At 48.6% G+C, this 25733-nt stretch overlaps 1 protein-coding gene across 4 annotated transcripts; it reads left to right on the forward strand.

Moving 5' to 3' along the window:
- Positions 1 to 1675: 1675 nt before the first annotated feature.
- Positions 1676 to 25519, forward strand: Setd1a (SET domain containing 1A, histone lysine methyltransferase). 4 transcript variants are annotated; one of them, XM_076839728.2, is made up of 19 exons: positions 1676 to 1830; positions 2626 to 2790; positions 3015 to 3110; positions 5100 to 5370; positions 7691 to 7812; positions 8023 to 8252; positions 8638 to 9487; positions 9637 to 10425; positions 10897 to 11073; positions 11196 to 11283; positions 11937 to 12094; positions 12233 to 12320; positions 14345 to 14686; positions 20693 to 21745; positions 22173 to 22345; positions 22422 to 22532; positions 22717 to 22836; positions 24475 to 24612; positions 24690 to 25519. In XM_076839728.2, exons 2-19 carry the CDS (start codon positions 2641 to 2643, stop codon positions 24861 to 24863), a joined length of 5130 nt encoding a protein of 1709 aa, XP_076695843.2. In that variant the 5' UTR covers positions 1676 to 1830; positions 2626 to 2640; the 3' UTR covers positions 24864 to 25519. The 4 variants fall into 4 exon arrangements, with proteins under 4 accessions (XP_076695843.2, XP_076695845.2, XP_076695844.2 ...); XM_076839730.2 differs by lacking the exon at positions 1676 to 1830 and adding an exon at positions 1848 to 1869; XM_076839729.2 differs by lacking the exon at positions 1676 to 1830 and adding an exon at positions 1947 to 2035.
- The last annotated feature ends 214 nt before the right edge of the window (positions 25520 to 25733 follow it).

Here is a 25733-nt window from a genome sequence, read left to right on the forward strand (position 1 = left end):
TTGCGTGACTCCATACTATATTCTAGGGACTTTATAAATAATCATCTCATTTAACCCTCACAACCACCTCAAGAGATAAAAATCTATCACTTCCATTTCAGAGATAAGAAAGCTGAGGCCTAGGAAGGCTGATGATCTTGCCTAAAGCCACACAGCTTATCAGGAAAATTGAACTTGAATTACCTTATGATAACATCACATGAGAATCTCTTTCTGATGGAAAGAAGGAACTAATACCTTTCAACTGGGACCAAAAAAAAAAAAAAAAAAATCTGATCTCATCTATGCCTCCATATAAACTAATGTTTCCAGCCTCATTTCCTTCAAATTTTAAGTCCTAATTCTCTGTCTTTTCTTGTGGTGGGAGACCCTGGACAAATCCCCCTTTTTCCCTTTCCTTATTGCTCAAAATGGTGAATGTGCAGCCCTTCTTGCACTATTTTGAAGACTACAATTAAGTCCTCTGTGACAGGAATTACCATCAATTTTTAGAGGAAGAATCTTAAACTTATGGAGGTCAGTGGCGTGCCCAAGGTCATACAGTAAGCGACTGCTTTATGTCAGAAGAGATGAGATGTCATAAGCTTAAGGCATCCTCCGTCATGCAAAAGGGCCTGGTGGGAGTTGTGGTTCCTCCAGAGCAAGTCTCCAGTATTCACACCGAATAGAGAGGGTGATCAGACTTAAGAGAGGCCTCAGCTCCAAGGTCCCAGGTTACTCCTTGACTGATGCTGCCCTCAAGCGGTGAAAACATGTGAGCATAGGGAAGCACAGCTGGAGAAAGCGGGAACTGGAACCATTGAGGTTTGTATTCCTGCACATTCTTTATTTTTTATAGGAGCCACGTAAAGTCCTTTAGGCCCTATTTAGGCTTATCCGAGAACACCGGGGACTAGCTCAGATTTAACCACAGAGCTGGGTTAAGCACAGCAAAATGCAGCACTTTCCGCAGGCCTCAGTCTCCCCATCTCTCAAGTGGGCAACTTAAAACAGAGGCCCAGGTGGAATAACGGGAAGAAAACCTGCGGTGCATGTGTGTGGGCCCAGGCAAACTATCTGAGTCACCGCTCCTCGTTGTATTTTTCCACCTCCCGGTTGGCGGGGTTCAGCAGGTCTACAGGAAGCTCCCCCGCGACGCCGGGCTTCGCACGCCCTGGCCACGCCCCTCTGCGCGCGGAGGTCTGGCCCCGCCCACAGAAGGATCCGCAGATTCGCTAGACCCGCTCCTCTGCTGAAAATTTTCATTGGACTCTGAGAAGACCCTTTGCGTTGTCCATTTTCCCCTAGGTCGGAAGTGGGCCGTCCCCTGAGTTGTGCTAGTACGAAAGATCCAGAAAAAGTGGCTGACCCTGTCAACAGGGCTGGGTTAACCAGGCGTTATTTTCTTGACTCCCCGAAGGCGGGTGAAGGGAGGCGACGGCTGAAGTCAGGAACAGTGGCTAATCTGCAACCTCTTAGATCTTTGGCCGCGCAAGGAAGGGGCAGGGAAGAGGAGCAAACGAGCACGCATCCTGTCCACCAATTCGCCCCGCCCGCCTGACGAATCTGCGTCTGTTCAACGCGCCACTCAAAACTCCCGAGCTCTGGCTGGCCTCCTCCCCTTCGCCCCGCCCCCTTTTCCTCAGGGATTAGTCGCAGCTTTCGTCGCCGCTGATTCGTTAAGAACCCCAGTCTGGAGCAGCTGGATAGTGGTGGTGAAACCCACTCTCCGGGGGATGCGGCCAATCTCCAGGTTCCTTGGGCCACAACTCCTGAGCCATACAGGGCGCCGGCCGAGGCAGGGTCGCTACCCTCGGACCCGTGGATCTCCAGGCAGCGCCTGTGACGAAAGTGCGAATGCAGACGCTGTGCCCTCTGGGCCTCGCGCAGGTGGCGGTGGTGTTTGGTGCGCGCGCCGGGGAGGTGGTGGTGGGGGGGCGCCGCCGCCGCCACCGCTGCGGGGCCGGGTCTCGCGCTGCCGCCGCCGCCACCGCCGCCTCGCGCCGCTGAGGTGCCGCGCGGGGTGGGGGGAGGGGGAGCCGCTCGCCACGAGCGGGTGAGTAGGGCCGCGGCGCGCGTGCGCGGAGACCTGGGGGGGGTGCAGAACGCGCCGGGGCGGGAGGAGAGGGCAGCGGCGCGCGTTCCCCCCACCCCCCCCCGCCCGGATTCGGGGCTGAAGCCGGGTCTCGGGCTCGGTCTCGCGGTGTTTCCAACGCCCCGAAGAGGTGCCACCTCTCGGCCAGAGGATCGGGGCGCGGGGACGGGAGCGGCTGTGTGGGAGCGGGAGCCGGGCTTGGCCCGGGCCGCTGGCCGGTGAGGAGGCGTGAGGGGGCGGGGCCTGCCAGGGGACGGGGGAGGGGTCTTGCGCCGAGGCCAAGTGGGGCGCGCGCTGGGGAGAGCGGGAAGGTAAGGGGGCGCGAGATGGGCCTGGGGGCCTGAGGGTAGAGTTGGGAGGTGGAGAGAGAATGGGGTGTTGTGGTGAGACAGGGTACTTGGGGCAAAATCTGAGGGAGCCACGGGGTCTGGGTGAGGTGTGGAAACTGGAGTGATGAGAGAACCTGGAATTTGGGCTAGCCAATGAGGGGACAGCAAGGGAGTCAGGCCTAAGTCCTGGACCCTCTTTGCGTATCCCTCTTTTCCTAACAGTGTAAATGAGCAAAGATGGATCAAGAAGGTGGGGGAGATGGGCAGAAAGCCCCGAGCTTCCAGTGGCGGAACTACAAGCTCATCGTGGATCCTGCCTTGGACCCTGCCTTGCGCAGGCCTTCTCAGAAGGTGTACCGCTATGACGGAATCCACTTCAGTGTCAACGTGAGTGCCCCAGGGCTTTCCTTGCTTTCTAGGGGACTCTAGGGCCCCCTTTTCTCTCTTAGTCTTTTCAGCACCTAGAGCTCCCATACTCAGAGCTTGCCTTCTCAAAAATGAGCAGGTGACCCCAGCTCTTTAGCATCATATGGGTCCTCAGATGGGCCTTTTAGAGCTCAACAATTTGGCTTCATCCTGAGCTGTGTTTCTGTTCCTGCTTTCCTTACTAGGACTCAAAGTATATACCAGTCGAAGACCTCCAAGACCCCCGTTGCCATGTCAGGTCCAAAAACAGAGACTTTTCCCTCCCAGTCCCTAAGTTTAAGGTAGGTGTCTCCTGGTATGGTGGCCTTTGGAGGGTGTGGAGGATCCTGGCACTGTAGTTTTTACAGAGCCTGATAAAATGGGATTTCCAGTAAAAGACTGACAGCCAGATATGACAGCTTCTGGGTCTGTGAGGCTGGGATGTTCTGGACAGGAGGTACATTTGTATAGTTGTGGTGTCTCAGGTGTATCTCTGGTGGTAAGGCTGTTGAATTCTTGAAAGATGAGGTAAGGACAGGTTTAGCTGTCATGTCTGTCACTGTGTATTCCTAGACATGACAGCAGGAAATCCCAGTTCTTCAGCAATTAAGGGGAGTGACAAGACCATTGCCCATGTTCTTCACCTCTCATTTGGCCATGTGATCCTCCATCTTGTTTCCTAAGAGCATTTCCATTTTCCAATCCAAGCAGAGTACTCACCAGGCCTTGAACTGAGCTTAGAAAACTGGTGGTTCTAAGTTTTTGTCTTTGTTTTTGTCTTAATTATTTTTCCTTCACTAGTTTTCTTCTTTCTAGGTAGTTTATAGAGTCCCTTCACCCTTTTTTTCCTTGGTGTACTTTTTCTGGACAATCCCTATAGCTTTGACTATTACTTCAGCATTAATGATTTCCAAATATGTTTCTAGTCAACATCAATCTCGAACTCTACACTTGTGTGCCTTGTAGGGGACAGCTCCATCTGGAGGCCCCACAGACATTTCAAACTCAAGAAGAGATTTAAAACAAATCTCTTTGCCTCTCAGTCCTATTCTTCCTTCATTTTCTCTACTGATAAATGTAACACCATTTCCTTATCTGCACAGACTGGAAATCTAGGAATTAACCAGCAGTTTTTCCTCTCAATTTTTAAATTCCTGTTGCCATTTCCTTAATGTGGACCCTTGTATTCATTTCAGTGGGTTTCCTTGCCTCTGTGCTTCACTCAACTGCTCTGTCCTGCTGACAGTTGACTCTATGCTAGGGATGTGGCTCAGTGGTTAAGAGAATAGTAAAGAGATTCTACTATTCTCTTATTTTACTTTTGTTGCCAAGTCTATGTTTTTGAGCATTGGCATGTATAGTGATTGATCTGGCCAAGCCTTATCGTCTGCTTTGACATCTATCTTTTCATATCATATAATTTGTAATTTTTATAAATACCAGGTCTTTCCTAACAATCTTATTTGTTTATTTACATATTGTGTTATTCAACCTAGGGCCTCACACATATTAGGCAAACACTAAACTACATCCCCAGCCCTTTTCATTTTATTTCAAGGTAGTGTCTCAGTTGCACAGACTGGCCTTGAACTTGTGATTCTTCTGCCTTTATCTCCTGAGGAGCTGAGAGTATAGAAGTGGCACCTCTGTGCCTATTTGCTTGTTTTTTTGAGATGGGGTCTTGCTCTGTTGCCAGGCTGGCCTCAAACTCCTAGCCTTAAGCAATTCTCCTGCCTCAACCTCCTGAGGAGCTGGGACTACAGGTATATGCCACTGTGCCCAGCTGCCAAGTTGTTTTATAGTTCCACATCCTAGAAGTACTTGTTATTTTGGTAGACTCCTGTGAATTCAGAAACCCATGAGTTCTTCCCTGATTCAACTCTGTATACAGGTTCCCTTCTTTTGACTCTCAGAAACCATTTACACTCTTTCTGTGTCACTTTGTGATTGTGTATGTCTGGCCTGTCTACTTTTGTAAATGGGAATCTCTTTTTTTCCACCTTTGTATTTATAGCCTATTATAGTTGTTAAAAGCTGAACTAGTGGATTATTTTCCTACAACCAGTTCTTTCCATGTGTATATTTCTATTCCTAGTTCTTGCCATTCTATGGTACAGGAATTCAGGGAGAGAAAGGTCAAGACTGATGTAGTCCTTGTTGTGACCTCCTTCCCTTGCCCCTACTTCTGAGATGTCTCTCTTGACTTCATGAAGCTTAGCTAAAGATTCTCAAAAGGCAAAGAAACAGTGATTAGTATAGAGATCTCAGACCAACTCTTGTCTTCTCCACAGCTGGATGAGTTCTATATTGGACAGATTCCACTTAAGGAAGTGACTTTTGCAAGGCTGAATGACAATGTGCGGGAAACCTTCTTAAAGGATATGTGCCGAAAGTATGGTGAGGTAGAAGAGGTAGAGATCCTTCTTCACCCTCGTACTCGAAAGCACCTGGGCCTGGCCCGTGTGCTTTTCACCAGCACTCGGGGTGCCAAGGAAACAGTCAAAAATCTCCACCTTACCTCCGTCATGGGCAACATCATCCATGCTCAGCTTGACATCAAAGGTGAGGGGCTTCCATGCCTGCTGCTCAAGGTTGGTCTTTATCGTAGATTGTAAACTTACATGCTTGTTGGGATTCCTTTTCTGAAAGTCTTGGGGGCCAAATGTGTATTTAAACTGAGAATTTTTCAACTTTTAAAGAGGAATTATAGTCTGTGTATTATGCTTTCTTTGTATGTTGCCAGCATGGTTGGGGTGGCACTTCATAGTTGCATGAATATCCATAAAAAATTTTAGCTAGGTGTGGTGTTGTATGCCTGTAATTCCAGTGATTCTGGAGGCTGAGGCAGGAGGATTACAAATTCCAGGTCATCCTCAGCAATTTAGTGAGACCCTGTCTCAAAATAAAAAAATTAAAAAAAAAGGGCTGGTGGTGCACACCTATAATCCCAGGGGCTGAGGCAGGAGGATCATGAGTTCAAAGCCAACTCGGCAACTTAGTGAGGTCCTAAGAAACTCAGTGAGACCTGTATTTATATAAAATACAAAAAAGGGTTGGGGAAATGCCTCGGTGGTTAAGTGCCCCTGAGTTCAATCCTCAATACGGGGGAAAAGAAAAAAAAGAAAGAAATTAAAAAGAGGGCTGGGGATATAGCTCAATGATTAAAGTACCCCTTTTTTCCAGTACTGCAAAAAAAGAAAACAGGAAACTGTAATGAAGCATAATACATGGTAGGATGAATAAAGACTATAGTAAATCAGGTTTGATTTTAATAACAAATTCTCAAAAATATTAGGTTTTCAAGCCGGGCACTCCTGAAATCCCAGTGGCTCAGGAGGCTGAGGCAGGAGGATTGTGAGTTCAAAGCCAGCCTCAGCAACAGCAAGGCGCTAAGCAACTCTGTGAGACCCTGTCTCTAAATAAAAATACAAAATGTGGCTCTAAATAAAAATACAAAATGTGGCCCCTGAGTTCAATCCCTGGTACCCCCAAAATATTTTTCTATATATTAGGTTTTCAGCCGGGCATGGTGGTGCACACCTGTAATCCCAGCAGCTTGGGAGGCTGAGGCAGGAGAATCACAAGTTCAAAGCCAGCCTCAGAAACTTAGCAAGGTCTTAAGCAACTTAGTGAGATCCCATCTCAAAATACAAATTAAAAAGATCTGTGGATATGGCTCAGTGTTTAAGCATGTCTGGATTCAGTCGCTGGTACAAGGGGAAAAAATTAAGTTTTCATTTTTTGGTTTAGTTTGGTTTGGATTTTGAAATTTTAGCCAGACATGGTACCACATGCCTGTAATCCTAGGGACTTGGAGGCTGAGGCAGGGGGCTCATAAATTTCAGGCCAGTCTTAGCAATTTTGTGAGACCCTAAGCAACATCACAAGACCTTATCTCTGAATAAAAAAATCAATGGAAGGGCTAGGGATATGGCTCAGTGGTTAAGCACCCTGGCTTCAATCCTTGGTACAAATAAATAAGGGCTGGGGATGTCGCACAGGGGTAGAACACCCCTGGGTTCAATCCCCAGTACCACAAAAAAATTAAAAAAAAGAATCATCTCTAAAGACAAAGCAGTCTGAGCTATAGGGAGGAGTGGAAGCTGGTACACTGTATATATAACTCTATCTAAAAAGGCAGCTGTTAGCTGATATTAACCAGTTTGCAAGTGGGAATGAGGACTAATATTCCCAATTTTGATTTTTCAAAGAAAAGTCAGTAACCTAGATTTTTATATGTAATCTGATGGTTTAAATGTTGCATCCCTTCCAAGATATTTTAAGTCATTTTACAAGGCAAATAAAATAGGTTATGGGCTGGATTTAATCTTCAGGCTGCCATCCTGGAAACTTTAGTATATAGGATGATTTATCATCAGACAACCTGATATTTATTTGAATTCCATTTCTTATATTGACTGATTTTGTGACTTTGTGCAGATCAGTTTGATTTAGGTTTATAAAATAGGGATACTGGGGCTGGGGTTGTGGCTCAGCAGTAGAGAGCTCGCCTAGCATGTGCGAGGCCCTGGGTTCGATCCTCAGCACCACATAAAAATAAATAAAGATATTGTGTCCAACTTAAAAAAAAAACAGGGATACTGATTCTTCTCCTGTGAATCTTCTAGTGTAAAGGCTGGAATACGTAGAAGTGTATTTGTAAACTGCAAAGTGTCATAAGATATGTTACTTATAGCAGTTAAGAGGTGGAGATGAGGTAGCAATTTGCAGAGATAGAAACAAGGTAGGAAAACTGAAATCCCAGAACTCAAGACTCCAAGAAATTGTAGGAAGCTTGAAGCCTGAGAAAGAAAAAGGACTACCAAATCAGAAAGAAGTTGTTATTCTTTCTGACTATTGTTTTCCATTTGTTTCCCTCCAGGACAACAACGAATGAAGTACTATGAATTGATTGTTAATGGCTCCTATACCCCTCAGACGGTGCCCACTGGGGGCAAGGCCCTGAGCGAGAAGTTCCAGGGATCTGGTGCAGCCACTGAAACGGTAAGAAGTTTGTGGTTGCTATAATCCTAACTGCTTGATTGCTAGGAGCAGGAGTCATCTTTGGAGGTTCTAGACCTCACTATCAAGTGTAGAAAGAACCAAGAAAAGATGTTTAAATGCTTTCAAGTCAGGGAACTATGATTCTTGGTTTGGGGCAACCAAGTTTTCAAATGGTGTTTTCATTTCTCCTTGCCTCCTCTCTCCCTCCAGACTGAGTCCCGCCGCCGCTCTTCCTCTGACACAACTGCCTACCCAGCAGGCACTGCTGTGGTGGGCACCCCTGGCAATGGCACCCCTTGCTCCCAGGACACAAGCTTCTCCAGCAGCCGACAAGACACCCCATCTTCCTTTGGCCAGTTCACCCCTCAGTCCTCCCAAGGAACCCCTTACACGTCTCGGGGAAGCACCCCTTACTCTCAGGACTCTGCCTACTCCAGCAGGTACAAAGCACACACTCTCTGGGTCTCCAACCTTTCAAATTCTGGGACCTGCCTCTGAGGAGATGTTCAAAGTCTGAGAGAAGTTGGAAATCATTTGTGCTGGTCTCTGAAAATTTAGCCAACTAATTGCTATCTTCAGGGGCCGTAGCTCAGTGGTAAAGTGCTTGCCTAGTATGTGTGAGGCACTGGATTTGATTCTCAGCATAGCATATAAATTGACAACTAAAAAAATATTTTAAAAAATTGCTGTCTTCAGGGATGCTAATTGGCAACCTGACATTTAGTTTTTTGGGTGGCAGTTTAATAAGGATTTGGGCATGAGAACCAGGATGGTTGGATTTGGTCATATAGAGATGAGCCTATAACTCTTCTACTTCTTTTCCAGCACCACTTCAACCTCCTTCAAACCCCGGCGGTCAGAGAACAGCTACCAAGATTCCTTTTCCCGCCGCCATTTTTCTGCATCTTCTGCCCCAACAACCGCTTCTACAGCCATCTCAGCTACCACTACAGCCACCGCTTCATCCTCCTCCTCCTCTTCTTCATTGTCCTCATCTTCCTCATCATCGTCTTCTTCCTCGTCCTCTCAGTTTCGTGGTTCTGACTCAAACTACCCAGCATATTATGAAAGCTGGAATCGCTATCAGCGCCATGCTTCCTACCCACCACGCCGGGCAACTCGGGAGGAGCCCCCGGGGGCCCCTTTTACAGAAAATACTGCTGAGCGCTTCCCACCTTCCTACACCTCCTACTTGCCCCCTGAGCCCAGCCGGGCCACTGACCAAGACTACCGGCCTCCTGCCTCAGAGGCCCCACCCCCTGAGCCTCCAGAACCTGGTGGAGGTGGGGGTGGTGGGGGGCCTAGCCCTGAGAGAGAAGAAGCTCGGACCTCCCCTCGCCCAGCCTCACCTGCCCGTTCCTGCTCCCCAGCCCCAGAGACCACCAATGAGAGTGTGCCCTTCGCCCAGCACAGCAGCCTGGATTCCCGCATTGAAATGCTGCTGAAGGAGCAGCGCTCCAAATTTTCTTTCCTGGCCTCTGACACAGAGGAGGAGGAAGAGAACAGCAGTACAGGCCCTGGGGCTAGAGACACAGGGAGCGAGGTTCCTTCTGGGTCAGGTCATGGGCCCTGCACACCCCCTCCGGCCCCAGCTAATTTTGAAGATGTGGCACCTACAGGAAGTGGGGAACCAGGGGCTGCCCGAGAGTCTCCCAAGGCCAACGGACAGAACCAGGTGAGGCTGGGGTCAACCAGGGGAGGTACTTGGTATCTGGGGAGGCAGGGTTGGACCCTGAGGGAGAGGGAAGGGAATTAGAAAAGAAAAGGATCTGAGGAAAAGCCCAGGGAACAGATTCTCTGTGACTCTCCTCTGCACCCCCACAGGCTTCTCCATGCTCTTCTGGAGAGGACATGGAGATCTCCGATGATGACAGGGGTGGTTCACCCCCTCCGGCCCCAACACCCCCTCAGCAGCCTCCTCCCCCACCTCCTCCACCTCCTCCTCCACCACCTCCTTACCTGGCTTCCCTTCCCCTTGGCTATCCTCCCCACCAACCTGCCTACCTCCTCCCACCCCGACCTGATGGGCCACCACCCCCAGAGTACCCCCCACCTCCACCACCGCCACCCCACATCTATGACTTTGTGAACTCCCTGGAACTCATGGATCGACTTGGGGCTCAATGGGGAGGGATGCCTATGTCCTTCCAGATGCAGACCCAGATGTTAACTCGGCTTCATCAGCTGCGGCAGGGCAAGGGATTGACTGCTGCCTCTGCTGGCCCTCCTGGTGGGGCCTTTGGGGAGGCCTTTCTCCCCTTTCCGCCCCCGCAAGAGGCAGCCTATGGCTTGCCCTATGCTCTATATACCCAAGGGCAAGAAGGCCGTGGGGCATACTCTCGGGAAGCCTACCACCTGCCTTTGCCCATGGCAGCCGAGCCCCTGCCCTCCTCCTCAATCTCGGGTGAAGAGGCCCGGTTGCCTCCTAGGGAGGAAGCAGAGCTGGCAGAAGGCAAGGCCCTACCATCAGCGGGCACTGTGGGCCGTGTGCTGGCCACCCTAGTCCAAGAAATGAAAAGCATCATGCAGCGAGACCTCAACCGCAAGATGGTGGAAAATGTGGCCTTTGGAGCCTTTGACCAGTGGTGGGAAAGCAAGGAAGAGAAGGCCAAGGTAAGGGCCAGTGCCTAGGACTGGGCAATCTTGGACTTTAGTGGAAGAGGTAGAACTCTGGTTTTTGCAAATCAAAGCAAGTAAAAAATGAGATTGCTGGCTTTTGGGGACATACTAGTTGGTCAGGGGAGTTTTAGTGGGGAAGCAGCAGACAAGAACAGACCTGAGCTAGAAGAGCTTCACCCTGGCTCTCTGTTGCTAACTTACAGTGGAAAAGGCCCTTAAATTTTTATTGTCCTCAGTTTTTAGTTTTGCCATTTGTAAACTAGGAAAAATAGTAGCTGTTTCCTAAGGTCAATGAGCTAAGTGTGTAGACTTTTGAGGAAAATGTCTGAAAAGGACTGGTAGAGGCATGACAGAGATGGTGTCAAGTGGAGGAACAAGTTAATGCATCTCTATTCTTGGAACCTGGGAAGAGTGGTCTTCAGGCAGAAGGGATCGTCTGAGTTTCAATCCCCCTTCTGTCTGCAGCCATTCCAGAATGCAGCCAAACAGCAAGCCAAGGAAGAGGATAAAGAGAAGACAAAGCTCAAAGAGCCAGGCATGCTGTCCCTTGTAGACTGGGCAAAGAGTGGGGGTACCACAGGCATCGAGGCCTTCGCCTTTGGGTCAGGGCTGCGAGGGGCCCTACGGCTGCCTTCATTCAAGGTACCTTGAACTGTGATCTCTCTGAGTTGAGTGGGGAAGGGGGGCCTTCCATCCTTAGGGTAGGGGTGATTGGGAATTATGTGTGAGTTCTAAGTGGACCCCATGTCTTCCTTCTCACCCAGGTAAAGCGGAAAGAGCCATCAGAAATTTCAGAGGCCAGTGAAGAAAAGAGGCCACGGCCCTCCACTCCTGCTGAAGAAGATGAAGATGGTGAGTGGGAGATCAGGCAGAAAGAGAAAGGGAATGGGATACTTAAGAGAAGAAAAGAGCCAAGTGGAAATGTTGATATTGAGTTAAAATGAAAATAAAGCCATTCTGGGAGGTGTTAGAAGCACTGATAGGATTCTCCCTGGATCTTAGTTTGGGTCTTAACTCTGGTAGGTTGGCTTGAGTTTTTCGCCTACCATGTGAAAATGATAACTTCAGTACTTGGAATCAAACTTGGAGGTTAAACAAGTTTACTATCGTAATGTTCCCCTACAACCTTCCTCCCACTTTGTTGAAGTCTGAGCTATTGGTTAACAGCTTGTATAGCTGGGAAACTTCCTTATTGAGTCAGATCTACTTCCCAGGAAACCCATTGGCCTTAGTACTCTTTTCATGGGCCAGGCAGAACAAGTTGACTTGCTCTTGTTCTCCTAATGGAGAAAAGAATGAAAAATAAAATATGTGGCGTGTGTCTAAACTATAAAATATTAGGTAATTGTAAGGTGTTTGTGTTTCTTCTCTGAGCTTCTGCTTTCTAAAAACTGAGGCCTGTTGGGAAGTTCAGCAGCAGTGTACAGAAAACTCTTCGTGTATGGGGTAGGGAAGTAGAAACATCGTTGATGGGCATTTCCCTAAACTTCACTCACCTGGCCTAGACCCCGAGCGAGAGAAGGAAGCTGGAGAACCAGGACGTCCAGGGTCCAAGCCCCCAAAGCGAGACGAAGATCGAGGCAAGACCCAAGGCAAGCACCGAAAGTCCTTTGCTCTGGATAGTGAAGGAGAAGAGGCATCCCAGGAGTCTTCCTCAGATAAGGTGAGAGGTGCCAGGTTCCTGCCTGAAGCCTATTTCCTGAATCTTTGTTCCTATGTCAGCTTCTCTCTGGGCTGGAGCCTAGGTCCTCATGGAGGACTAGCTGTTCCTTTCCTATTAGTCCTTATTCTTTTTGTTAAGGATGAGGAAGATGATGAGGAAGATGAAGAAGATGAAGATCGAGAAGAAGCTGTGGATACTGCTAAGAAAGAGACAGAAGCATCAGATGGTGAGCAAGATAGTGAGTTTTGGCTTAGGAAGAAAGGGATTCAGCCACATGGTTTGCCCTTTCTTGAGCCCACATAACCTTCCTGTTGATCATACTGGCCACCTTTGCTCTTTACAGTGGCAACCCTTTTTTTTTTTTAATGTGGTGCTGGGGATTGAACCCAGAGCCTTGTGCATGCTAGACAAGCACTCTACCAACTGAGCTATATCCCCAGCCCTACAATAGCAACTCTTTCAGCCACATCTTTTGGAATCCTTGCCCCCCTGGAAACATTAACTCAAGTATTCAAAGGGATCTCTCCTGCTTGCTTCTTCTGAAGCACAGCTCTTTTCTGAGGACAACTCAGCAAAGTGTTATTTTTCCCAAGCCCCAGAGATAAGGGGGTCTTTATTCTCTTGCCCTTTGACGCTGCCAAACTGGACCCTGCTCTTCCTGGAAGGACCAGCCACCAAGCTGTGCCTCCCTCTTCCCCTTCTCATGACTGCCATCAACTAGTCAGTCCTCTTGTCTAATTAAACACCTGTTGGCTCCCAATGTCCACTTAGATACATAGTTTAGTCTTCCTTTTCATTCATCCTTTCAGATATATATTGGGCCCTTCCTCTGTGCCAGATGCTATTTTAGGTACTTAAGACACGGCAGTGACCAAGACAGATATGGTTCCTTGGTTTGAGAGCTTGTTGGATGGATGGCAGAGACTTGACAAACAAGTGAACAAATCCTCTCACTTCAAATAGAGATTATGTTTAGAAGACAAAATAGGGTAATGGGGCAGAGAGTGATAGGGTGGCAGACCTGGGGGAAGATTTACTGTTCTCTGTATGATGGTCAAAGAATAGCTCTGAGAAGTACCATTTCAGCAGGGACCAGGATGGGGAACATAATCTGAGGCTCTCCTTTACTGAAACGGAGGACAGGATTAGCTACTAAGGATGAGGGGTACAGATCACTACTATTCATCAGTTTTACCTTCTGATGCTTCTTGAATTTGTCACCTGTTTGTTCCCACTGCTGTCCTTTCTTTCTTATATTTTTTAAGTAGTCTTGACTGATTTCTGTCTCTATTTCCATCCTCCTTTCATTCCAGTTCATTTTCCAAATTACTTATGAAATTATCTTTTCTAAAATGTGCACCTGATCCTCTTCTCTCCATAGAGTCTTTTCCTATTCCCTGTTTTCAACAATGTGACTCCTTGAACTGACAGCATAGGCCACTTATAATCTAGCACCTGCTTAACTGTTCAACTTCGTCTCACTATTCTCCAACCCCCTTTCCAGTCACTAACACCTATTCTAATTTACCCAATTATGTTCCTTAAGGGCAATGAAGATCTTAGATATTTTTTTAAAGCACTTCCCATATTACCAGTCTCCCAGAGGCATGGAGCATGTAGTGTTCTCAAGCTTATTTCACCCCAGAATCTTTTTTTTTCTTTTCTTTTCTTTCTTTCTTTATTATTTTTTTTTTTTAGAGAGAGAGAGAGAGAGAGAGAAAGAATTTTTTAATATTTATTTTTTAGTTTTTGGCGGACACAACAACTTTGTTTGTATGTGATGCTGAGGATCAAACCCGGGCAGCACACATGCCAAGCGAGCGCGCTACCGCTTGAGCCACATTCCCAGCCCCCCAGAATCTTTTCTTACAGAGTCTTTCATCCAGGTTGTCCTTAAGACCCACAAGGGGAAAAGCTTCAGTAGTACAAGCAGATGCTTTGCCTGTCTCCAGGTCTCTTTTTCTCTTGCCTTTGTTGTCCCTGTCTGCTTGGTGGGACCCCTTCATGTCCTTGATTTCAGTATCTCCTCAGGAATACCTTCCCTGACTTGCTTATGCAGGCAGAATCCAGGGCTCCCTTTGCCATGCTCCCCAGCCCTGTGAATACATGTGCTTATCCAATTCCTTGACAAATTGGACTTCCAGCATCTGGTGTAGAGCCTTGTGTTCAGAGTAGTGAGCCAGTGAATGAACTGGCTTGACTGAATGAGGGTCTTCCCACCTCGCCTGATTACCCCTTCTGGATTTCCAGGCGAGGATGAGGAAAGCGATTCGTCCTCCAAATGTTCTCTGTATGCTGACTCAGATGGTGAAAATGGTAGCACATCAGACTCGGAGAGCAGCAGTTCCTCCAGCTCTTCATCTTCCTCATCTTCTTCCTCATCATCCTCATCATCCTCTTCATCATCGGAATCATCCTCAGAAGAGGAAGAGGAAGAAGAGCAGCCAGCAGTCATTTCCTCAGCATCTTCGCCCCCCGGAGAAGTCCCAGCATCTCTCCCAGCACCTGTTGAGGAGCCTGAGCCAGAGAGAGTTGCAGGCTCCCCAGTTACACCTCTCTCTGAACAAGAGAAGTCTCCAGCAAGGCCTGCAGGTGGGTGTATAGGAGCTGAAGTGTGATCTGTACGTGTGTATTTGTACGTGTCCGTGTCTTTTGAGAGAGAACAGTGCAATATCTATTAAGTAATTGTAAGTATGTGTGACTTTATTGGAAAAACATACAAAAAAGTCACTATCTTTTGTCCCATCCCCTTTGGAGACGTTAGTGGCTTAACATTCAAATTGCACTGCTGTGGTGGTTCACAGAGCCAGACCAAGGTATTTAGTTACTAAAGTAAAACAGGATGATCTCCTCCCAAGTAAAAGTAAGTTAAGGAGGAAATTCCCAATTTAATAAATTTTCTTACTAATTTTTCTTCCCCCTCTCCCCCCGCCTTAGCTGTACTGGGATTGAACCCAGGGCCTCATGCATGTTAGGCAAGTGCTATACCACTAAGTTACATCCACATCCCTTTTTTTTTTTTTTTAGCTTTATTTTGAGACAGTCTTTCCAAGTAGTGAGGCTGGTAATTTGCAATCTTCTTTCCTCAGCCTCCTGAGTTGCTGGGATTATATGTGTGTATCACCAGGCCCAGCTTCTACTCATTTTTCTTAATCCTATTCTTTAATGTGTAGAGTATATTTGCAGGATTAATCTGACATATTAACATTAATCCAGAACTTGGTTTTATCTTTGCTTTCCTTTGTGAACTTGCACATTCTGTTATTTCATAGCACATGCATATACTTTATTCTGTGGAAATTGCTTATTCAAGAGTCAAATACTGATTGAATGTTTACCACAGCCAGTAGCAAGTGCAAAGATATGGTGGTATGTCCGTTAGGCTAGTCCTATCTGCATAGAGCTTTGCAGCCTATAGGAAGAGATATCAGTTGAATAATTCATACATAAGAAAATCTGTGATTGCAAACTGAAAGCATCATAAAGGCAAAGTGTAGGGTACTCAGAACCTGCATGCAATCTGCAGGCCTGGAAACATTTTCCTGCTAAAGCATTGTCAGCTTCAAATCCAGGTAAAGTAGGCAGGTAGAAGGGATTAGATGTACATGGACCCTAAGGGAGAGGGAATAGCAGCTTGGGAGATCTGGAAGAAAGATAAACTTTTGGTGGTTGAAAACTAGGGCTGGTGAGATGACTAAAACTGGAAAGATTGGCAAGAGCCAGGTTGTGCAAAGTGCATAGGCCACATTAGAAATTTGGGTTTATCTTCAGAGTAATAGAAAGCCCTCAGAGGAGTGACATGATCACATTTGTGATTTCAAAAGATGCAGTGCAGAGAGAAGTGGAGAGAGAGCAGAGTGATACAGGGATACTACTAAGAGGCTGTTCAGTAAGTAAGATGAGCTATGTTGATAGCTGGGACTTCATGCAATCAAATCAGTCAGTTTTCAAGATACACTTCAAAGATATATATGATCTCCCACTTATTATTGAGATCCCATGATCCAAGGTGGGCGGTGACCACAGGAAAACTTCCTAACACTGGTACATGCTGCTCCCTTCTACACCCCACAAGATGAGGAGCTGAGTTTCTACTGATACCTCAAATACTCACCAGCCTCTCCTGAGTCCATTGGGTAGCAGAAGGGACTGTGAGGCTATAGGCAGTCCAGAGGGCATCAGTATTAGTAGCCTTCCATTCTCTGTGGGGCAGGAAGGCAAGGGATGTGATCACAACTGCATTTCAGAAAGACCATTCTGGGAGGAGGAGGTGAGAGAAAAGGTGAGGAAGAAGGTAGGGTGACATTAAAAGGTTTAAAGATACAGGCATGAACCAAACAAGGTGGTACTGAGTGGTGTAGGGGAGTGGAACTGGGGGAAATTTGATTAAGAGAAACTTAAGAGATAGACAACTTGGTGATACTACTTGTCAGGAAGGGAAACCAGGAAATGAGTGCAGTTTAAGAAGAAAATTGATGAGTTTATTTGGGGTTAAGTTTGAGATACCTGTGGGATTGGCATCTGGATCAATTAATCTGATGCCGTGGGAAGAACAGACTGGAAACAAGGTAGATAGTTGGGAGTAGTGTGAGTTTAGGTGTGAACCCACCTCTGTATTCTAGAAGGATATATGGCATGAGGGAGAAAGGGTCAGAGCCTGAAAGTCCTATAAGAGGTAAGTAGGCAAAGGAAACCCAAGGATACTAAAGAGAAGTAATTAGGAAGGTGGGGATGCAACCAGGGAGTGGTGAATTTTGAATACCAAGGGAAGCACCGGTTTAAAAAGGAGGGAGTGATCCATATTATCAGGCCAAAAGAGAGGTCTTTGAGGTGGGAAAAGTGTTGGATAATCCAGTGATTCAGACAAGAAGTAAGGGGAGTGATAGTTTCTACTGATACCTAAATACTCGCCAGCCTCTCCTGAGTCCATTGGGTAGCAGAAGGGGCTGTGAGGCTATAGGCAGTCCAGAGGGCATCAGTATTAGTAGCCTTCCATTCTCTGTGGGGCAGGAAGGTCTTCTGGAAGAGTAGACTACTCTTGCTGAGAAAGAAGAGAGTTGAAGGGCCATAAAGATATTAGCTAACTTTTTGTGTTTATTGTGGGCCAAGCTCTAGGGGCTCATTGAAAACTCATTTTCTCATTCAGTCCTCACAGCATTCCCGTCATTCCTGTTTTAGAGATGAGGAATTCAAGGCTTAGTGAGATGCAGGAACATGCTCAAGGTAACTTAGCTGGAATTGGAGAGATAAGGAGAAGAGAATGTGGGATTGATAGAGGAGTTAGCTTTTCAATGTAGGCGACACTTGGGCATGTTCCTACACTGAAGGCAACCAGGGACAGTTAAGAACCAGAAGAGGAAGAAATTCTTGCTGTAGTGACATTCCTGGGGAGGGCCTGTAGATCTGATGCAAATGTATCTATGAGTGGGGAGGCAAGGAACTGTGGTGTTTGATTCCTAAAGAGCATGAGGGATGGCTTGAGTAGGAGCCTGCCTGGAAAAGTGAGGAGAGTGGGAAGCGAGGGTGGAAGCTGACCAGGCTTGCCAGCAGCATCGAAGCCCTGCGGAAGCCAGGGCCTAGGGGAAAGGAAGAAATAAGTAAGAAGTAAAGGGAAGTGACAAAGATAGAGGGTAAATAAGTAGAGATGGTGGAAGGATGAGGATGTAGAGGTGTGGAAGGTACTGTGAAAAGAGAGGACCAAGTGAGGTCCCTGGGGGCTAGGCTGAATAAAGATAGTAGTTAATATGGAAAAAGAGAGATGGACTAGAGGGAAGTCACAGGATGAGAAATCAAAAAGGGACATGGGAGGGTGAACTAAGAGGTGAGTTTGGACTTGTCACATGGTAGGAAATCTAAGTGTGAATCCAAAATGTGACTGGTGGAGAATAGCTGAGGATGAATGAAAGAGATCTCTAGAGATGTGAGAATCCAGGTGAATAGTTGGGATAGTGAAGTCTCCTGGGTAGATGATCAAGTGGGAGATTAGAGGAAGATTAAGGCAAGTCTCTTGGGTTTTAGAAGAGAGGGCAGGACAGCGAAATCTGAGTTACCAAGAACAGGCCAGAACTGTATGACCTGATGGCAGGACCCTGGGAGGGCAGCAAAGGGCAGCTCACCCCTATCTCCAGAGAACATGTGGCTCCTGGTAAGTGGGAGCCTAATTGAGGGCTTATTGAGGATTCTAGTGATGGGAACCAGTTTCTGTTAGTTTAAGTAGAAGAATGGATTTGTTTACAGGATATGACCTGCCTGGTAAAACCTATTTGTTTACCTATTGTCTCATGAAGCAAGGACCAAAATGCCTGTAGGTTCTGCCTATAGGTCTTACATTCTGTGTCATTCTTTTCTCCTTTGAAAATTAGCTTCTTCATTCCAGTAGAGGGTAACTACTCCATCTAACCTCTAGACAGGCCACTGACAGCTCTGCTCCTTTCTTAGATCCTTATTCTCAAAGAAGTTTCTGATTGTACTGGCTTAAATCATCTTAGTGGTATCCATTAGTGCTGGCCCTGGGGAGACGGGCGTGGGAAGGCGTATGGGGCCTTCCTCTGCAGATCTGAAGGCATCAGGAAAGCAATTCTCAGAGAAAGGAGGGATCCCTCAAATTGTCTCCTGAATGAAAGGAATGCTTTAGGTGAGGAAGCAAAGGGACATTTGTGTGAAGCTGAGCTTGGAGGTGGAATTTGTTCTCCTTAGCCAGGCTTCTGGAAGACAGTGGGCTGGGTTAGGAAAAGGGCTTAGTTGGGAAATTGCCCCAACATGGAGAAAAGAGGTAAGAAGATGCATAGAAACTGGAGTGCCTGGAACAAGCACCTGGGCCTCACCAGCTTTCAGGTGTGGATTGCCACTAGTATCCAGAACCTAGGACATAGCAAGCTGAGGGCCTTGCTGAGGATACCAGTCTTAGGAGCATGGGTTGAAGCCATGGACACAGGTTGACCACTGCCTATTCAGGCCAGGCCTGGTGCTGTCTGCTCTTCAGGTTTTTTGTTTGTTTGTTTGTTTTTTAGTTGACAAAAGATCTTTTATTTTTATTTATTTATTTGTTTGTCCACTTATTTATATGTGGTGCTGAGGATCAAACCCAGGGCCTCATACATGCTAGGCATGCGCTCTACCAATGAGCCACAATCCCACATCCTGCCCCTGAGTTTTGTGAGTGGTAGAGCCAGATGTGAAACCACCATATCCACAAGTGTCCAGAGCAGCATAGGGCAGTTATTAAGAGCATGAACTCAATCTAGGCTGCTTGTATGCAGATGTTCTGTCACTTGCAAACTGTGTGATCTTGGGCAGGTTATTAACCTCTCTATGCCTCAGTTTCCCTATCTGTAAGATGGGATTAATATAGTACTCTCTTAGGGCACTTTATTTTGGGGAGGGTGACATGAGATAGTATATATAAAAAAACTTGGATCCATGTGAGGTGCTGCTGTATTAGCTATTAATCTACTATAGCCAGCCAAAAGTTCCAGGATTCTGGTTCTGCAGGGAAGATGTTACCAGTGTCTAAAGAAGTGGACAAGGCTTCATAAGGACAGTGACCTTGAACTTGGGCTAAAAGCTTCTTCTACTGACAAGGGAGGGGAAGGAGGCCATGTTCCCAGTACTAGAGGCTGAGTTTGGGAGACAGAGCAAGCAGCACCTCTCAAAGACAAATGTTCCTTTCTCCACCTACTCCTCATTGTTTGGGTATCTGCTTCTGTCTCAGCTTTTTCAGCAAAGTCTTTCTTCTGACCCCTTCCCCATTAGGAAAAATCACCAGTTCTATCTAGGAACTGGGAAGGAAGGCAAATTTTATAAATTTGTTTTTTTTTTTTTTTTTTTTTAAAGAGAGAGGTGAGAGAGAGAGAGAGAATTTTTGATATTTTTTAGTTTTTGGCAGACACAACATCTTTGTATGTGGTGCTGAGAATCGAACCCAGGCCGCACGCATGCCAGGCGAGTGCGCTACCTCTTGAGCCACATCCCCAGCCCTATAAAGTATTTTTAATACTGAGATTCAGCTTTTTACATTGTATCTTTTCTACCTCACTAGACTACAGAATTTTATATATAATTGGAGTGGGTATTTTAGTTCAGATCTGGCTAATTGGATCCTCATTATAGAATGCAGCTGACAAAAACTGTCTTGGTCCATGTGCCTAGTAGTTGGATGTGGTTCCATCACTGCCAGTCTTGGTGAAATGGCTAAAATCCAAATGTGGAGAGCCCTTCCCCATCTTCCCTGTTTGGCTGTGCATTTGATTTGTGTACTCATTGGACTGAGAGCTCTGTGAGGATGTTGAAAGTGTCTGTCTCCTTTGTTGGTATAAAGTCAGGACTCAGTGTACATTTGCTGGCTATGTGAATGATCAAGTGCAGAATTCCATCCTATCAAGGTAGCCCATAGTGCTGAGGATAGTGTGCGGTTGAGAGGCAGGCAGTGTGTCCCCTGGGCCAGGAGAAGGATCTGTGCAACTGCCTGCGTTTGCTGGGTGGAAGCTGAGAGGAGAGTGAGCACAGCCCAACTCAGCCCCAAGGCTCCTACCTCTAACAGTGCTAATGAAGTTGGGGAGAAGCTAACTCTCCTCTTTCTTGGTGTGCTTCCTTCCCCAGGTCCCACAGAGGAACCACCTCCCAGTGTGCCCCAGCCTCCCCCAGAGCCACCAGCTGGGCCCCCAGCCCCAACCTCCCGCCCTGACCAGCGACCCTCTTCTCCTATTCCCCTTCTTCCCCCACCTAAGAAACGCCGGAAAACTGTCTCCTTCTCTGCTGTGGAGGAGGTGCCTGCCCCAGAGCCTCCCCCAGCTGCCCCACCACAAGCCAAGTCTCCTGGCCCAATCTCTCGCAAAGTCCCCCGGGGCGTAGAGCGGACCATTCGCAACCTGCCCCTGGATCATGCATCTCTGGTCAAGAGTTGGCCCGAGGAGGTGTCCCGAGGGGGTCGGAGCCGGGCTGGAGGCCGAGGTCGCTCCACTGAGGAAGAAGAGGGTGAGCCAGGGACAGAAGTGGACCTGGCAGTACTGGCCGACCTGGCCTTGACCCCAGCCCGGCGTGGGCTGGCCACCCTGCCTACTGGCGACGATTCAGAGGCCACAGAGACCTCAGATGAGGCAGACCGCCCCAGTCCCCTGCTCAGCCACATCCTCCTGGAGCACAACTATGCCCTGGCCATCAAGCCCACACCTTCCACACCGGCCCCCCGGCCTCCGGAGCCAGTTCCTGCCCCAGCAGCTCTCTTCAGTTCCCCAGTGGATGAGGTCCTAGAGGCCCCTGAGGTGGTAGTGGCTGAGGCAGAGGAGCCAAAGCAGCAGCAACTGCAACAGCAGCCAGAGGATGGGGAGGAGGAGGAGGAGGAAGAAGAGGAGGAGTCCGAGTCCTCAGAGAGCAGCAGCAGCAGCAGTAGCAGTGATGGTGAGGGGGCTGTCCGACGACGCAGCCTCCGCTCTCACACCCGGCGCCGGAGACCACCGCTCCCACCCCCACCTCCACCACCCCCCTCCTTTGAGCCCCGCAGCGAGTTTGAGCAGATGACCATCCTGTATGACATTTGGAACTCGGGCCTAGACTTAGAAGACATGAGCTACCTGCGGCTCACATATGAGCGGCTACTGCAACAGACCAGCGGAGCTGACTGGCTTAACGACACCCACTGGGTCCATCACACAAATATCCTGAGCCATAGGGTTCGGCCTGTCCACGCAAGATAGGAAGACACAGGCCTGGGGTGGGGGGGGCCTTCCCTGGAGTCACAGCCCCAGGCAGTGTCTTCTTCAGATCACTCCTTGTGCTACATTGATTTCCTTCCCTGTCTGTTCAATTCACTCTGCCATGTTCAGCCTGGAGGTTTCTCCTCTGGCTGCCCAGCCATCTTTTCTCTCTGCCTCATACCTCTTTTCTGCCTCCCAAAGTTTTTCTGGCAGAAAAGGTGGAGTCCAAGACTGACTTCTGTCATCTGCTGTCCCTTCACACCTAATATGCCCACCAGCTCAGACCGGCCGCCCTTTCCTTGGGCTGGGCCTGGGGTGGATGGAGAGGAGCAGGCTCCAGGGATCTGGCCAATGAGGGACCCATTCTCTTCCTTAACACCCTGCACTCACCAACCTGAGCACTCCAAAGCGCAAGCGGCGGCCCCAGGATGGGCCCCGAGAGCACCAGACAGGCTCCGCTCGCAGTGAAGGTTATTACCCCATCAGCAAGAAGGAGAAGGACAAATACCTGGATGTGTGCCCTGTCTCAGCCCGCCAGCTGGAAGGAGTGGACACTCAGGTGGGGCCCTGCCTCCTGGCCTACTCTCTCCTCTCACCATCTTCCCATTGCTTATTTCCTTCTGTCCTCCTTGCAGGGGACTAACCGTGTGCTTTCGGAGCGCCGGTCTGAGCAGCGGCGGTTGCTAAGTGCCATTGGCACCTCAGCCATCATGGATAGTGATCTGCTAAAGTTAAACCAGCTCAAGGTGAGGAAAGGGGACCTGGGAAGGGAAAAGGCTCAGTGAAAAGCAAGGTGAGCTATCCTGGTAGGATCCTGTGTTTGGGTTGTGAGGGGAATGAGATATTCTCCATTCTGGGAGGTCTGCAGGAAAGGTGAGGAGCTTGGTCTCGAAAGGCATGCAGCAGTAGAATCTACCTTCTGCCCCCTAGTTCCGAAAGAAGAAGCTTCGATTTGGCCGGAGCCGGATCCACGAGTGGGGTCTGTTTGCCATGGAACCCATTGCAGCTGATGAGATGGTCATTGAATACGTGGGTCAGAACATCCGCCAGGTGAGGCTCCACATCCAGCACCAGGCTCAGCTTCTGATCTGACATACCAGACAGACAGCACAGAATTTCCCAGGAGTTCCATTAGACCCTCTGGGCAAAGCCTTACTTACCCTCCCAGCTCCAAGAGTTAGCCAGTGAAAACCTGTGTCCTTCATCCTTCATTAGTAATATGCAATAGTAAACAATATTAGTGGTCTAGCAGGAAACAGAACTAGTAGTGTCTTTCCCTTTAAGGAAGTGGGGTGCCGGGCACAGTGGTATGTGCCTGTAATCCCAGCAACTCCGGAGGCTAAGGCAGGAGGATCACAAGTTTGAGGCCAACCTCATCAACTTAAGCAACTTAGTGAGACCCTATCTCAAAAACTTTTAAAAAAGGTTGAGGATGTTAAGTACCTCTGGGTTTAATTCCCATTACCAAAACAAAAAAAGGAAGTGGGGAATATTGGACAATTAATGACACTAAAGGATAGTGTTTGATATTAAAGGGAAAGTTTAGGGAGACAGGACCAGTGTGAGCACATACAACAGAGCCTAAGACCATCAAGAGATAGTATGTTTAAGTTGGGAGCCTAAAGACAAGGAGGAACTCCCAGGTCCAGGTGAGAAGTGTGCGAAAGCCTGGAGGTAGGGTGGTCTTAGGAGTGGGAGATCAGAATGGCTAGTCAGAAAAACTAGGGCCAGAGGCAGATGAGAGTTTGGAGGGGAGGGGCATGTGGAGCCCAGATTTTCCAGAGCTGGGGAGCAATATTAGTAAGTATGGGCCTCTAGTGAGAGGGAATTTCTGGAAAGCTAAGCAGAAGAGGTCCTTGGAGGGTAGTAAGCTCCCTCTAGTTGTGCTGGGAAGAGAGAACTAGTCTAGGCTGACACCAGTGGTGCTGTCATAGATCAAGCCAAGGTGAAGGTGGCCTGGACTGGAGACCAGGCAGTGAGCTGACTGTGGAGAGTGAGGACAAAGGAGGAGGTGAGGCTCTTTCTTGGGGTGCTACCATTGGCTGTTATGACTCTGATGGGGCCCCAGTGTAATGGGAGTGAGCCGGAGGAGCAGATGTGTGATCAGGATGAGTTCCAATCAGGACATATGATGTTGCAGGGCCCCAGGGAAATCTAAAGATGACGCCCAGGAATTCTATTGAGGTGGATTTTGGCTGGAGATAGGAGTTTGGGAGGAGTCCCCACTACTTAGCTGACAGCAGAAGCTCTGGGAGGGAGTGAGATCACCCAAGGAGAAAGTGCAGACAGCTCATTGTCCCGGTTACTGGGATATAAGAGTTGCTGCTTCTCATACAAGACATGGGTCCTTACAGGTGACCTGCCATTTGCATTGATCATCTAGGCCAACAGGTGCCTGTTTTGGAGAGAGGGTCTTAGGAGAAGAGATGAAGTGGCCACTGCCAGTGCAGATTTCTCTGGAGTCCTCTTGTTGGTGACTTAGTTAAAAAGACAGAGGATTAGGATGGGTGGCCAAAGAGGCAGGCTGGGTTTCTAGAAGCAGTCAAGTTGGGGGTTGAGGTCCAGGCCTAATTGGTATGGACACTGGAGTGATAGCTGGCAGATTATCCAGAGGGGCTGGTGGACCAGACCTGGTCCATCTGGAAGCTGAAAGGCCATGCTATGACCTTTTCTGTCCTATATTGCCAGATGGTGGCTGACATGCGGGAGAAGCGCTATGTACAGGAGGGTATCGGCAGCAGTTACCTGTTCCGGGTGGACCACGACACCATCATTGATGCTACCAAGTGTGGCAACCTGGCGAGGTTCATCAACCACTGCTGCACGGTGCGCTGGGAGCTAGGCGGAGGGATGGGAGGGATGTGGAGGGGGGACACAACTCACACTGCCCTCCCCCCCTGTAGCCCAACTGCTATGCCAAGGTGATCACCATTGAGTCACAGAAGAAGATCGTGATTTACTCCAAGCAGCCCATTGGCGTGGATGAGGAGATCACCTATGACTATAAGTTCCCGCTGGAGGACAACAAGATCCCGTGTCTATGCGGCACTGAGAGCTGCCGTGGCTCCCTCAACTGAGGTGGGGCAGGACTGGTGCCCACACCCCTATTTATTCCCCCTTGGTGCCCTGAGCTCCCAGCACCCCCCCAGCCTTAGTGGGTTCAGCAGGGCCCACATGCCCCCATCTCCAAGTGTGGGGTTGGGAGCTCCAAGCCCAGCGAGGGAGCCTCAGTCCCTTGACGAGGCAGCTTCTGCCTCCCCTGTTACCCCTGCCCACCCACCTCTTAATTTTTTTCTTTGCGGAGAAGAAGCTGTAAATGTTTTGTAGCTGCCAGCAGCTGTTTCCTGTGGAAACCTGGGGTGCCGGCTTGTACAGATCCTGTTCTTGGGGGGTTGCACAGCCCTCTTGCTTTGTGTTAATGGGGATTTCCCCTTGTGCCCTGCGTGCACCCCTCCCCAGTTCAGGGGTCTCTAGGGGCAGTGGCCATGTTCTCCCCCTGGGGGGGGGCCCTGCGCCCCCAGTCCTGGGGACTCCGTGCCTGGAACCCTGCCTCATCTTCTGTTCCTGCCAGACCCTTTGGGTCACCCTCCCACCCTGGTGTCTGGAGGCTTTGGCTCAGCCAGGCCAGGATGGTGGGGGTGGGCCCTTCTTGTTGGGCTGGATTGTATATATGTTAATAGCGCAAACCCAAGGCCACATTTTTATAATTGTGATTAAACTTTATTGTACAAAAGTGCTTGGTCAGTATCTTTGGGGGAGAGCAGGCTGGGATGGGGGTTGAGGAGACATGGATGGGGCAAGATGAAGAGAGGGAAAGGGTGGTCTGAAGTTTGGGGTGGGTAGAGGGCTTTCAGGCAAGAGCCCAGACCTGCAGACCCAGCTGCCATTGCTTTGGATCACCTGACAGGCTGACACAGCCATGCCAGGAATCCCCCATTGAGGCCAGC

Source organism: Callospermophilus lateralis, chromosome 19, assembly GCF_048772815.1.
Source record: "Callospermophilus lateralis isolate mCalLat2 chromosome 19, mCalLat2.hap1, whole genome shotgun sequence".
Lineage (NCBI taxonomy): Eukaryota > Metazoa > Chordata > Mammalia > Rodentia > Sciuridae > Callospermophilus > Callospermophilus lateralis.

What these genes read in the sequence shown, in the direction of transcription:
- Setd1a (XM_076839728.2), top strand. Translation starts at nt 2,641, where the DNA reads ATGGATCAAGAAGGTGGGGGAGATGGGCAGAAAGCCCCGAGCTTCCAG. An exon ending in GACTCTGCCTACTCCAGCAG is followed by an intron (nt 8,253 to 8,637) that starts GTACAAAGCACA and finishes CTTCTTTTCCAG; the next exon opens with CACCACTTCAACCTCCTTCA. An exon ending in TGCTGAAGAAGATGAAGATG is followed by an intron (nt 11,284 to 11,936) that starts GTGAGTGGGAGA and finishes CACCTGGCCTAG; the next exon opens with ACCCCGAGCGAGAGAAGGAA.